The sequence below is a fragment of the Quercus lobata genome, chromosome 2 (genome assembly GCF_001633185.2).
Source record: "Quercus lobata isolate SW786 chromosome 2, ValleyOak3.0 Primary Assembly, whole genome shotgun sequence".
In the NCBI taxonomy this organism is placed as follows: domain Eukaryota; kingdom Viridiplantae; phylum Streptophyta; class Magnoliopsida; order Fagales; family Fagaceae; genus Quercus; species Quercus lobata.
In genome coordinates this window covers 35,587,206-35,602,095 of record NC_044905.1, presented here as the reverse complement: position 1 = coordinate 35,602,095, position 14,890 = coordinate 35,587,206, and the positions used below count along the sequence as shown (strand labels likewise).

General features: G+C 31.4%; 1 protein-coding gene across 1 annotated transcript; it reads left to right on the top strand.

The window, feature by feature from the left end:
* Positions 1-6,037: 6,037 nt before the first annotated feature.
* LOC115977855 (laccase-15-like) lies at positions 6,038-14,175 on the top strand. Its single transcript, XM_031099880.1, has 6 exons — positions 6,038-6,182; positions 9,509-9,660; positions 9,757-10,001; positions 10,114-10,242; positions 12,443-13,387; positions 13,848-14,175. Exons 1-6 carry the CDS (start codon positions 6,084-6,086, stop codon positions 13,976-13,978), a joined length of 1,701 nt encoding a protein of 566 aa, XP_030955740.1. The 5' UTR covers positions 6,038-6,083; the 3' UTR covers positions 13,979-14,175.
* Positions 14,176-14,890: the final 715 nt, after the last annotated feature.

Genomic DNA, 14,890 nt, shown 5'->3' with positions numbered 1-14,890 from the left:
GGACTCGATCATCAATAGGAATTTTTTATCAGAACTATTTCAGATCTTATGCTGCATCTCAAAACTTTGAAAAGTACTTTATGGAAGCTCCACTGTTACCAGCTATCTCTATGTGACACCAATATTCCCATATGGTTTGACACAAAGGATTGGAGATTAAATGTTGGGTTAGAGGAAAAAGTTTCTTAGTGTCACTGATTTACTTGGCGGAAATCCTACACATCAACTGGCCAATACTCCCCATACCACCAGTATATGATGAGCTGAATCCGGATGAAGAGATTCTTAGAGAAGCCTTAGGAAATAATCTGGAATTTTCCTCCAATGGGATGTCAATAAGTGTGGCATCTCTTTCTCTTGAACAAAGACTACTTACAACAATCATGTGTAGCAACCTCTACCCTCTGTCAAGCACTGGGTTCATGAATCTTGGTCAAGCACTATTCTTGCATGATTTAATCTCTGATGTCGAGATTGATGTGTGTTCTCATATCTTCCACATGCTGGCAAAAATAGTTGACTGGACTGCCTCAAGGAATTGCATTCCTTTCGTCGCCTTATCTCACGGATTTTGAAGCTCAAAGGTGTTTATCCTCAGAAAATGAGCACCCCTATCCAAGGCCAAGTCCAATTTCTATTCGCACTCTCCATGCAAGCATGAGTCACACTAAAAAGAATCCCAAGCAAGAAATTCCTGCTACTCAGGGAAGCTCAAGTTCTACATCACATGTCTATGATGAACGGCTAGATAGCATCTTGGATACTCTCCAAAAGATTACTACTCAGATATCCGGACTAGCTACCATCATGTACTCCCAAAAAAATCGTTTTGACACCAAGCTCACATCTCTTCAGACTCAACTGGACCAAATTCAGAGGAAGCTAGAGGAACATGAAGACTAGCTATCCCGTGACAAAAAGGGGGAGAAGGTGTCGTTGTTAGGGGGAGTGTAGTGATAGTGGGAGAAGAAGACAGTACCTAATGTTTGGTTTACTTGTGCTTATATTTAGCTTCTACAACTACTGGTTTATGTTTATGTTTTTACTGCTTTTGTTTAAAACCTCAGCACATGTTGTTTTAGTTAATTTCAGTGTTTTTTTTAGTATATTGTGTTTGTGACTTTCTCAATGCTTGTGTAGCATTCTCTATGTACTTTTAGATATTGCTATAATGTCTTGAGTACTTCACACTTGTGCCCTTAGTAGGATTGTTCCTAGATGCATATACTTCGTGTATGTTGCATTGGTTGTGTGGACATGCAAGTAATCATAAGTGATTGCTTCGGTGTACATGTCCGGATGAACATTTACTTGTTATATGTTCATTGGAGTCATTCTTTAATGACTGCCCTTGTTTGATCAAGTGTTTGTTTGCATGATATCTATTGTTTACATACTTGATCGCACTATGCTTGCTCTTGTTCATACCTTGTGTTCAACTTTTCATAAGCTTAATGAAAGTTTTGTTTGTGTGCAAGTGTTTCAGGTTACAGGTATAAACTACAAGTGCTTCACAGTTTCTAGATTAGCGCTCTGTTTGTTTCGCTGGAAAACCTCCTGTAAAGATAGTTTTCCACATTTTCCAGTGTTTGGTAGCACAAAAAAAACTTGGTCAATGAAAAACTATCTTTGGTCAACGAAAAACTCTAATAAAAATAAGGCTTATTTTCTATAAGCTGTTTTCCAAAATTTTTTTTTGGAAAACAATCTCTCTCTCATGCGTTGCATCTCATATAAATATTATTTTCGTCTATAGTCGTGGGAAACATAATTTTTTGGTGCCTTCTCTCTCTCATGGTAATTTTTCTCACTTTTTCTCTCTTCCCTTTACTTTTTCTCTCCTCACACCCTCACCGTCACTAACTCTGGTCTCTCCTCTTCCCATAGATCTCTCTCTTTAACTGTCTCTCTTCTCTCTTTCCTTCATGTTTCTCTTCCCCTCTGTAACACAATTCTCTAATTAGATTTTTCTTTACTTCATTGATCGATCAATAGCTCCGACTTGCAAAGGAGAACAAATTTGCAGTGGTAATTATTTCATTCATCTTTACCAAAATACCAATTCTTTGCTTTGAATTTCAAGCTTGATTTTCTTTTTTCTCTAAGAAATTTTCGGTTTGATGGATTCCAGGCAGAAGTTACTTCTTTTTCGTACATAAAGTGCAAAAAAAAATAATAATAAAATAAAAAAAATAATAAAAGAAGAAGAAGAAAGAATGAAAGAAGTAAAAGATGAAAATTTTAAACATAGTACCTATATTGCTCTAAATTGCTTTTACATGGGACAATCTTTACTGTTGACTAATAATATTGTTATATAATGAATGATAATTGTTTAGGAGAATTGCATTTGTTGGCAAATACATTTTTTGTTGGCAGATACTATGTAGTGATGATATATTATGCAATACATTATGTAAATACATAATTTAGAGTAATATTGAAGACTTGTGGTTGACTATAGTAGACAAATGGTTGATATGTGTATGTGTGTGTGTACGTACGTTACTATCTATATATATAAGCAAGATGAGTTGTAGAGATCATGAAAATTTGCCAACTAATTAATTTTGATTGTATCTATTGTCAAAATTTTAAATTAATTAGTATGAAAACCAAATTCATTCTTAGTTTTTATTTATAATGATTACATTAGTTAGTTTACGTAATATACATGTTTTATATTATACAATAAATATTTTTAAAAAATTGCATACCAAACACCAGAAAACATTCTCAAGCGCATTTTTAAGATTGTTACCAAACACTAGAAAATAAGACAGTTTTCTAGAAAATGCTCTTTGGAAAATGAACTATTTTCAAGAAAACGTTAATGCTGAAACAAACAGAGCGTAGGTGTGAGTGAGTTTTGCCTTGTTCCCAAACTCACGTTTAAGTCTAGAGTCTATTTTAGGGGTTTTGTCACGGAATAGCCAAAGGGGGAGATTGTAAAGTTGTGATTTACAAATATGTATTTTGTTGGCTTTTATTCCGTGCCAAATTTGATTGTAATTTTATTCAATCTTTTGTACCCTATATCTGTTGTGGGAATTTATTGTAAGGGTTGTGTGATAGTGAGACAAAGTGTAAAGACTCAAGCTATTGAAGCAAGGAAGGTTTTCGTGGGTATCTCGCGACTAAGCATCCCGCGAAAATATGCATGTGCCCTGCACATGATTGGAATGCGAAGAGTCTGTACAGATGGAGACAACTGTGTCTTGCGAGTATCTCGCGGGTAAAGCCTTCCCGCGAGACACCCGCGAGACATTCTGTTCTGCCAGTTTGTACTGCCTGATACACACTTTCTGTACCCTCATTATATATAACTATATTACCCACAAATGTGAAGGAGAGCTTCTGAGAGAAAACCCTAACTAAAACACTTGAGAGTTAGAAATTGTTATACCAACAATTCTCTACACATTTTGTTTATGGAATTTCCTCATCTCCTACCTCTCCATTTCGATATCATTGAGAGGTATATAGCCCAAACACTTACCACACCTTTTGAGAGTGTCCAGTGAGGTTTTGGTGCTGTTGGGAAACATTGGAAGAAGCCAAGGATATCAGATACAACATGGTGCTTGTTGCGGGATCCGGAGAGCTAGACAAGACACAGTTCCGAGAGGGTAGATTAGGCTTGGAGGGTCTCTTACTTACCTATGTATCCCAACTGATTGTCTAGTGGATCGATTACCGCTTGGAGGGCGGCGGAGAGGTTTTTCGCCAAGTTCTTTAGTTTTCTCTTCGATAACACGTCTCGGTGTTATCTGTGTTTGTATCTCTCTTCCCTACTCTTGTTCATTTCATTTTACTACTGTGTTGCTTTAAATATGGATTAGAGTAGCTCTCTTGCATGTTTGCTTGCATTTACGCTATTCCGCATTTAGTATTAAGTTAGTGTAAAAACAACCAAGCCGTAATTTAAATTGGGGGTCCAAACGAGCTCTTGTGTTTCAACAGGTTGTTATCTTCCAAAATTAAAACTTTAACTCCTAATCCTTTACAGCTAAGACATAGGCATAAGTCCATGCTAATCTCAAAAAAAAAAAACTAAATACAAAAGCTGCTGCTCTTGGCCTAATATGTGGAGCACTTATCCTAAAATAAGTAAGATTGCTGAAAATAATAACATGTAGGTAGTCTTTCAATTGAAATTCTTACCTCGGGTTCAGAATTTGCTCTTCAAAGAAGGCTGGCTTCAATTGCAAATTCTTTGATTTTAGCGCTAGGATTCAGATTTTGCTCTCCAATCTCCAATCAATCTCTCAAGAGAATGAGTCAAATAATAGATCAAGTTGGGACCGTGGGTATTAAATCTTCTTAGGTTTATTAGGTTTTATGTATTATCGGGTTTTAGAGAAAAAAAAAATCAAATTTTTTTTATAAATGATGCTGACGAGAAAAATTGTGGTGCCAACAGAAGTTTCTATTATATGTATATATATATATATATATATATAGATTGGAGACCGAAGTTGAGCTTTCTCATAGATTCGTAGGTTCTACTGTAGGTATTTACTTCGGAATAGTATGAGATTTATTGTATTTGTAACATTTATTCTTGTTAGTGGATTCTTTAGGAGTGGTGACTTAAAATTCACCTGATGGGGTTTTACCTGAGAATGTTTCCTCCACCGTGATCAAATTGTGATGTCAAACTTATTTTCTGTTACACTTAATTTAGTTTGGTTATTTGATTGTGCCATAATTTAATTTGTATGTAATTTGATTCAATTAATCAAATTGGGACAAAATTGGCCTTTGCCCCTTTCTATCAAACAATCTAGCATTTTGCCCCCTTTCCCAAACTAATTAAGAAAATGCCCCTCTTTTGAAACTCAATTTTCTCAAAATCGAGTTAAGCCCTATAGTGGCATTTTAAGGAGCCTATAGTGACGTTTTAAGGAACTTATAGTGGTGTTTTGGAATTCAAGCTCCATGAACTCGAGTTATAGGTAAAAAAAAAAAAAAAACTTGCATTTAAATCGAGTTCATGGAGCTCAAGTTCTAAAACGCCACTATAGGTCCTTAAAACGCCACTATAGGGCTCCAGATTAAAATAAAAAAAAATAAAAAAACTCGATTTTGAGAAAATCGAGTTTCAAAAGAGGGGCATTTCCCTAATTAGTTTGGGAAATGTGGCAAAATGCTGGAATTTTTTTTTTTTTAAAAAAAAAAAAGGGCAAAAGCCCATTTTCTCCTCAAATTGGATAATTGGTTAATTGATTGTAGTCAATCTATTACCCAACAAAATGAGATTGTACTAAGCCGCCATGTACCCCTGCTTACAAGGTTTGCTTTAGATGATATGATCAAACTCGATCCACACACAAATTCTTCAAACTAATTAGATCCACTTTTTTGGTACTCCTCTATGATCAAGTTTTATTCAAAGCTACTAACCTAGCAAAATACAAGGTTAAAAGATGGTTCAACAAGTTTGGCTTAAAATGGGCCCCTAATCTCTGATAATGATGACCAAATAACTCTATGAGAGAAGTCATAAATAAAATCTTTTCCAAAAAATAAATAAATAACGTTATTGATACTTTTCAAATGTCCTGTTATCCATTTCAGATTGTGACGTTAGCCAACTTTACCAAACATTGAGTTTGGAAAGTCTAAAAGAATTCTTAGTTTGAAAATTTTCAAGGCTTGGCCCAGAGTAGCCTAAGAGCAAATAAAGTTCTTAGATGAGCCAATTCTTTTTGTCTCTTTCTGTCAACTGCATCTGTATCTGTATATTACCAAAAGGAATCATGCATCGTTAGATTTTTCTAAATTCTTGGTATTTGTCATATTCACAGCTTTTGAATTTTTGTACCAACTAGTAAGATAAGTGGGCAAGCAAAAAACACTGATCTATGTCTTTGTTATAAGGAGAATTTTAGTTCAAATTGTGGCTTGCACTGCATTAATATTGAAACAGACAAGGGTATAAGTATAACTAACCTTATGTGGCAGCTTCACCAATTTTGGTTTCTTAGCTCTTCCTAAAAGTCTATAAATACATCACTACCTCTAATTTTCAAAGTCTCATTGAGAAAATTATTGAAAGGATAATATCTCATTGCTACAAAATGTCTCTAATAATGAAATTTTCAGTTCTGCAAATTTTAGGGCTTTTGATCTTGGATGGTCTCCTGCATTGCCAAGGTTTGGCTCGCCATACTTTTGTGGTATGTATTTGTTGTTTTCTATGAAAATAGATATGCATGCATGTCTGTAGCATAATAAATGACCAGCTTGGAAACAAAAACAATATATGCTCTATATAAACTCATTTGTAGTGAACACTATGCTTAAGTGACGTGGTGGTAAGGGCAATTTAAAGATTAACTAGACTTAGTCGGTCAATTGCATTTGAGAGAGGGACACATATGTTGCAAACATGCTTGCAGGCAAGTAGCAAGATAGACTTTCTCCTCCTATTCCTAGCTAGCTGTGACTAAACAAAAATGCATCTATTCTCACACATAGTTGTACACATTACACATTTTACGTTTTAAAATGTAAACATTTATAAAAATTGTTGACATTACATGTAAAATTATGGACGTGTGTATGGGGTATAAATTAACAAGTGCCTGAGAGCAATTTTCCTAAAAAAAAAAAAAAGAAAAGGGTAATATACACCTTACATGTTATTGTTTTCCATCCATGATCTGTTGTGCACTTACAGATTTTTTATTTTTTATTTTTTTTTAGAGTAAACTTACGTGAAGAAATTAAAGTCTTTTTTAATAATTACTTTGATACAATAAACGGGGAAAGGGATTCAAATTTCAAACCCCGTGTAACCACATGAATAAAATCAGATAATACCAATATGAACAGCAAGCCTATTGGCAAAGGCATTAAAGTTAGAATCACTTCTCTTTTTCCTTTTTTTTTTTTTTTTTTTTTTTTTTTTTGAATATGTAGTTAATATATATAAATATATATATATATATATATATATATATATATTTTTGATGAAATTTGAAGTTATATTTTCTATGATTATACCTAATTATTTTTTAAAAATCAAGATGGCCCAAAGACTTCTAACAAATGGAAATAACCAATTGACTTACACTAATGACCCATTCTAGGGGGGAAAAAAGTTAATACACTTAAACGTAAGTTATACTGTCACACTGGAGGCAATAAGCACCTCAAGAAATATTGCCAACTCATGCATAGATCTCCGATATCTCGATGTCCTTAGTACTGCACACAATATTAGTTAGGTCAGAGGCTCTCTCTCTCTCTCTCTCTCTGTCTCTCTCTCATAAAAAGAAAATTTTGGATCAGTCTTATTAATAATTGGGTTTTCTTGACTATACTAAATTCTTAAATTTTGGGATTGCAAAATCTATTCTTTCTTTCCATTTTATTTTATTTTTTTCCGTAGTTAATTTACTTCTATTAGTTATCAGGAGATAAAATTTTACATAGAAAAAAAAAAGTAACAACAACAATAACAAAGATAATTTAGACTAATTTTTTTCCGTATGTTTGGATACGAATATAGTTAAGATAGTAGGGATATATGTTATGAAAATCCTTTTTTCTCCGAAGTATTTGGTGAGTATAACATAATACGAAGTTGTTTTAAAAAATTCAAATTAAAAGCACTATTTTTGTGTCAAATTATATTGATTTTGTTTTTTTTTTCAAATTTCTATTTTTCTCTCGTTGTTATTGTGATAGTAATTAATTCATCGCTTTTTTTTCCTCAAAGTTTTTTTTTTTTTTGGGGGGGGGGGGGGTGGTGTTCAGAATTAGGTTCTAAATAAGATATGGAAACATAATTTTTTTTTATTTAAGAGTACTAGGTTAGAAAATTTAATAGTAGAATCAATGATAGATGATTTTCATGATTTAAAGAAAATGTCAACTTACAGCTTCCTAATGATAAGTTGAAATCTATTAAAATTTTTATTTATTTATTGTTTCATTTATAATTTATTAATACTAAATAGGTAGTAATTTTATTTTACATGAATTCATTTAGTATTGATTTTTTTTTTAATGATTCTCATTCTAAAATAGTGATTTTTTTTTTTTTTAAACTTTTAGATCCGAAAGGATTTCTCCTTGATATTATCGCTTTAATATATTAAGCAATATAAAAAAAAAAATTCACATAATTGTTCTTTTAAGTCCAATGGCAGCTCTAGGAATTTTTTTTTAGAGTAGTACAAAAAAATTTTAATTATGCAAAATTTAATAAAGTGATAACTTGAATATTTGTTACAATTATGAGTTGAGTCACTCAGGAGAGCAAAATTGTTACGAATTCAAAGCCAAAAAGAGTATAACTTTAGTCACCATCAAGGAGAACTCATAACCACAATATTTTTCCTGGTACCATTTTTCAAAGAAAAATGAAATGAAATATTATTTATATTGAATAGGTTGAACGAGTTACAAATTTTATCATTTTGTTTTATAATAGGCTTTTTGTTAAATAATTTGTTCACTTGTTGTTGTTTGGTCTTGTTTTGTTTTTATTTGGTTTATGTTTGTTGTTATTTGGGCTAATATTTATTGTTGTTATTTAAGCTTTTTTATTTTAAAAAAGGGATTAAGGATTATGTTTGGAGGGCAAAATTAATTTTGGAGTAATGCTATGTCTACAACATTTTTTAGATAAATTTTATGCAAAAAGCTTTTATTGGTGGTTAAAGAAATAATATCAATATTGGGCTCAAATTAGAATTAGTACATATTAGATTTGTTGTCAACTTATTGTGAAAATGTTGTGAATGTAGTAGCATTGCTCTAATTTTTTTTTGAAACCAAATTTTTGCAATTCTTAAGTCAGGGTGTTCAACATTTTCATTAGGATAATCACAATAGATATGTTTAGCATATAAATTTTTTTTTGGCAAGTATATATGTACTTTTTTTTGCAAGTCAGAGTGGTCCTGTAACCACCTCGGCTTGCATGTAGAGCCGCCACTATTTAAGTATTAATTATGTGAACAATGATGCTATGAATATTACAAATTTTACAATATATAATTTTTATAAAATAATATGTTACCAATTACAAAAAAGTAATTCTAACAATCATTTATTATATTTTTGCACCAATCACATTCATTTCCAAATACATTTATCAAGGTTTTCGTTGTAGTAGCTTCTAGAATATTCCTTATGTGAGTTTAATTAATGTTTGCTTTAAAAGATAAATATGCAGCATGATGATAAATTAATTGTCACTAAAGGTCATGCGCACATCCTTAGGTAAGCATAAAAAGCATGTTAGGTTCCTTCTTCTGTAGTAATTAAATCAGAAATATTGTAGTTAGTGAAGATTGAAAAATAAAAACAAGATCTTCATATTAACTTCGTAATTGAAGTTTGCATTTTAATGTAACTACATCTGAATTAAAATCCTAAGTTTGTCAGTCAATGAATATTTTGCATTTCAGTGCAAGCATGCATGAATCTGTTTTGTATCGTCCTTATATTTATTTACCTAAGTACAGTTTTACCTAACTTCTCATTAAAGGTAAAAGATGTTCCATACACAAGACTTTGCAGCACAAAAAACATCTTGACAGTAAACGGACAATTTCCTGGACCAACTCTGCACGTTAACAAAGGAGATACTATCGTGGTTGATGTTCTTAACAAAGGCAATTACAACATCACTATCCATTGGTAATATTAAAATATCAATTAAATAATTAAATTCATCATATTTTGGTAATTTAAATTTAAATTTGTATCATTGTGATTATAATGTCAATAATGTAGGCATGGAGTGAAGCAACCAAGATATCCTTGGTCAGATGGTCCTGAATATATTACACAATGTCCCATCCAACCAGGACAAAAGTTTAGCCAAAAGATCATATTTTCCTCTGAAGAAGGAACTCTTTGGTGGCATGCTCATAGTGATTGGACAAGGGCCACTGTTTATGGGGCTATCATTATCCATCCCAAGAAGGGAACTAGTTATCCATTTCCCAAGCCTCATGCTGAAGTGCCCATCATATTGGGTATACAAGTTTTGCTAACTCAAAAACACTTACCCTTTCCATTTATTCATGATTTGTAGCACAAGATATAAAATTAACTCTGGCGATGATTAAACGTTTTGTTGAAATGCAGGAGAGTGGTGGAAGAAAGATATAATGGAGCTTTACAATGAATTCCGTGAAAGTGGAGGAGACCCCAATGTTTCTGATGCATATACTATCAATGGTCAACCTGGAGATCTATATCCATGCTCAAAATCTGGTATTTTTGAACTTGGTTATCCATTCTCTAAGTTCTCTTCTTAAATTATTCACACACACACACACAACAAAAAAAAAAAAAAAAAAAAAAAAAAAAAAATCTCTTTCAAGTTTCTAAATTTATTTATTTTTTCGCTAATTTCGGTAATTAAGAGTTCAAGATATAGGGATTAGTGGCGACGTCACATTTGGTTCAGGGTGTTCCCAGGAACACCCTGGCCTGAAAAAAAATATATATAATAATTTAAAATTTTTTACTTATCTATCCTTAAAAAAAAAAAATTAGGAACACCTTCAAAAAAAATTAGGAACACCCTCAAACTTTTTTTATGCCAAAAAAATTTTGAACTAAAATCTATAAAAAATAAAAAATAAAAAAATTATAATAGAGAATCTAAAAAAAAAAAAATTGTAACAGAGAATATGTGAGAATATGTGAGAAAATGATTATGAAATAAGAAATATCTCTTAATTTGGGTCAGGAGCCAAACTAGGCTTTGGAGGAAACAAAGAAAGAGAGGAAACTGCAGCTCAGCCGTTGCTTCTTCTTCAGAGTGAGAGAGAGATTTGAGCAATCTGTTTAGACATTTTAGATAAGAGCACCCACAGCAGATGTGCTAAATGTGCCAAATGCCAAATTTTTGGCACATTTAGCACACCAAACACAAAAACAGAGGTTTATCAGATGTTCCAAGCATTTGTGATATGGCTTACATGGGTTTGAGTGGTCAATCAAAGGCAAAGAATCTAAATTGTTTGCCCTTCGTACACCGGTAAGGTTATTGCAATATTCAAGACAAGCATAAAATATTTTTATAATAAATACAATTTTTTTAGAAGAAATATTTAGATATGAAATTATATTAACATAGATAAATATTTTTAAATTAAATAATGGTTTTGTTAAAAAAACTGAAAATTATATATGATTATAAAACTTTAAAACCATAACCTTTTTCTTTTTTTGGTAGTTTGTTTAGGTTAACTTCTTTTTCTTCCTCTAAAAAAATGATAATTTATTTTTCTTTTAATTTGAGTTAAATTTAACATGAAAATACTTCTAAAATTTTATATATTTTTTTAGTAAATATCAGTAGCTATATTCTTATTTATTTTATTTTATTATTTTTTACAATTATTTATTTATTTATTTATTTATTTATGAAGTCATCGGTTTGATCACCGGTCGGACCCCGATCCGACCAGAAAACCTATAATCAGTCCCTTTTCCAATTTTTTCACCGTACCGGTTTTTAAAACCATGGTGGGGGGGTGGATGGGGGCATGGGGCCGGGGTGGGATACTTGAATTAGGGGAAGTAAATGCACATGGGGTGTGTGCTAATGCAACTAATAAACAATAATTTAATTAACCAATAATTAACGGGAGGAAGCAACTAATAAACAATAATTAATAATTTAATTAATCAATACATTATAAAAGACAAACAAATTAAATTATGTTATGCTAAACAACAATTAATAATTTTATAATTAATGAAATAACAATATAACAAATTATAATTTATAAAAGACAAACAAATTAATGAAACAACTAAACAACAATAATTAATAATTTTATTAATATTTCAAATAAATTTATAGTTTATTGTTTATTCTTTTGGTAGAATTATGGACAAATATTTGATAAAAAAACCACGTACCTAAGGAACACCTTGAGAAAAATTCCTAGAGTCGCCACTAATAGGGATCCATGTATTTCTCTGTGGTGAACTACCTTAATAGAAACACAATTATTTCCACTTTACTTTAAATTATTTATTGGATCTGAGAATATACATAATATCATGTTATTTAAAATTTTAAATAACATTTTAAATATCATATTTAATATAAATGAAGAGGATCTTGACTACAATGAATAAAAAATACTTTATCCCACAATAAGTGTTTTATTTTATATTCCACAATTACAGTTTGTCATGTATCCCTTTATATATATATATATATATATATATATATATATATTATCAAAAGTTAGAAATGATCAAAAGTTAGAAATGAAAAAAAAAAAAAAAAATGACATTTGGCAATATGTCATACTATTATTTGTTTTTATCAGTAAATAGTGGGGAAGAATTTTTATTATGATACATATTGCAATTTTTTTTTTTTTATATAGATAAAAGATAGAATATTACTATGTTTTTTGATAACGAAGTTTTCCTCCTTTTATTGTAGAAACTTTCAAATTAATGGTGGACTACGGAAAGACCTATCTACTCCGCATAATCAATGCTGCTCTTCAAGATATTCTTTTCTTTGCCATTGCAAAACACAACATCACAGTCGTGGGAACAGACGCTAGCTACACCAAGCCATTGAAAACGGATTACATTGCAATATCCCCTGGACAAACGATCGATGTCTTGCTAGAAACAAACCAAGCACTAGGTGACTATTACATGGCTGCAAAAGTATATTCCAGTGCCAATGGAGTACTCTACGATAATACCACCACCACTGCTATTGTACACTACAACCAAAACTACAATGCATCTTCAAGACCTCAATTACCTAATCTTCCTTCCTACAATGACACAAATGCATCAGCTAACTTCACTGGTAGCCTCAGAAGTTTAGCTGATGATAATCATCCTGTTCATGTGCCCTTAAACATAAGCACTCAACTAATGTTTACAGTTTCTGTAAACACTTTTCCGTGCAGCACTAATTCATGTCAAGGCCCTAATGGAAGTCGCCTTGCAGCAAGTGTGAACAACATAAGCTTTGAGTTGCCATCCATTGACATTTTACAAGCATACTATAATCATATTAGCGGCGTCTATGGAGACCAATTTCCAAGTTTTCCACCTTTTATATTTAATTTTACAGCAGAGGATCTCCCATTGGCTCTAGAGACACCAAAAAGGGGCACAGAAGTGAAAGTTCTTGAATATAACTCAACTGTGGAGCTTGTTTTGCAAGGAACGAACTTGGCTGCAGGGACAGATCATCCCATACACATACATGGATATAGTTTTTACGTAGTTGGTTGGGGATTTGGGAATTTTGACAAAGACAAGGACCCATTGGGATATAATCTTGTTGATCCTCCTCTTCAGAATACTATTGCTGTCCCTAAGAATGGCTGGGCTACCATAAGATTCAAAGCAGACAACCCAGGTAAATTGCAAATTACTGATGTAGTTATTGTCGTTACTGTTAAGAATATAAATCATATGTCTCACTCATTGTATTCCATTTTATATCCTACAAATCACGGTCTACCATAAGCTTTTTTTTTTCTTTCCATATAAAATAATAGAAACTTTTTTAAAAAATTCAGACAAATTGCTAATATTGTTGTTGTTGTTGTTGTTAGGGATAAAATACAATGTTTCACTCATTATGTTTCATTTTATACTCTTATCAATTATAATCTACCATGTTTTTTTTTCTTTCTTATTAAAATAAGTAAAGTTTGAAATAGAAAAACCTAAAACAAAAAAAAAAAAAAAAATTAGACACTTAACATACTACAATGGGGTATATATAAAGTTGAACATAAAAGGTGAGACAGACGATTTTTATTAATTCAGCTGTTAGCCATCATTTAGCTGACATCGGTTTCAATTTATTGTAGGAGTGTGGTTCATGCACTGCCATTTAGAACGTCACCTAAGTTGGGGCATGGACATGACATTCATTGTCAAAAATGGATCTAACCCAGAAGCGCAATTGCTACCTCCACCATCAGACTTGCCGCCATGTTGAATGAGCAGTGAATTTATTTATCCGTGATTTCGTTTACTATATTCTTGTGATTGTTAGCTTTCATTATCTCTCTTCTTTCTCTTCAATTGTGGGTATCGATAAGTTTCTTAGTTGTAATATTGGTCTTGGCAACTTACAATATATCAAGCGTTCCAAAAATTTGTATCAATAAGAAATGACAGCTTTTTCTTTTTTAATTACTATCTAAATAAAATGTTACAAATTGATGTGATTGGTACCATTTCAATAATATAATAAATAAATTTCTTGATTTCTTTTTTCTTTTTTATTTAAAAAAATTAACAATTACAATTAAACATTTGAATTGGGTTTTTAGACTAATTTGTCTGTTTGAGAAATTTTTGAAAAATGCAATATCCACAATATTTTCGCAATACTTTCACAACAAAGTCTAAGTAACAAGTTGTTACTGGTTCTAATTTGAGCCTATTACTATTTTTTTTTTTTTTTTGTTTACCAGAATCAACTTGCCACTTAAGATTTATTATGAAAGTTTTATGAATATGTTGTAAAAGTGTTTTAAACATAGCATTTTTTGCAATTTTTGGTTCAACCTTTCACCGACAAAATTTTTAGAGAGATTAAAATTTATTTTTAATGGGCTCAAATTTATATTTAGGATGTTGATGATTTTTTATTATTATTATTATTATTATTTTTTAGGCTAGGGTGGTCAAAAATCGATATCATATCATATACTATATAATAAAAGTTGGGCTTATAAATCGAGGTTGTGGCAAATGACTTCACTAAATTGTAGCATTTTTTTCTAAGCTATAGTTGCGCCAAGTAGTTTTACCAAATTATAACAATATTTTAAATAAAAATATTTTTTTTAGATAGAGACAACAATTTATTTGTTCTTACCAATTTCTTTAGATAAAATAACAA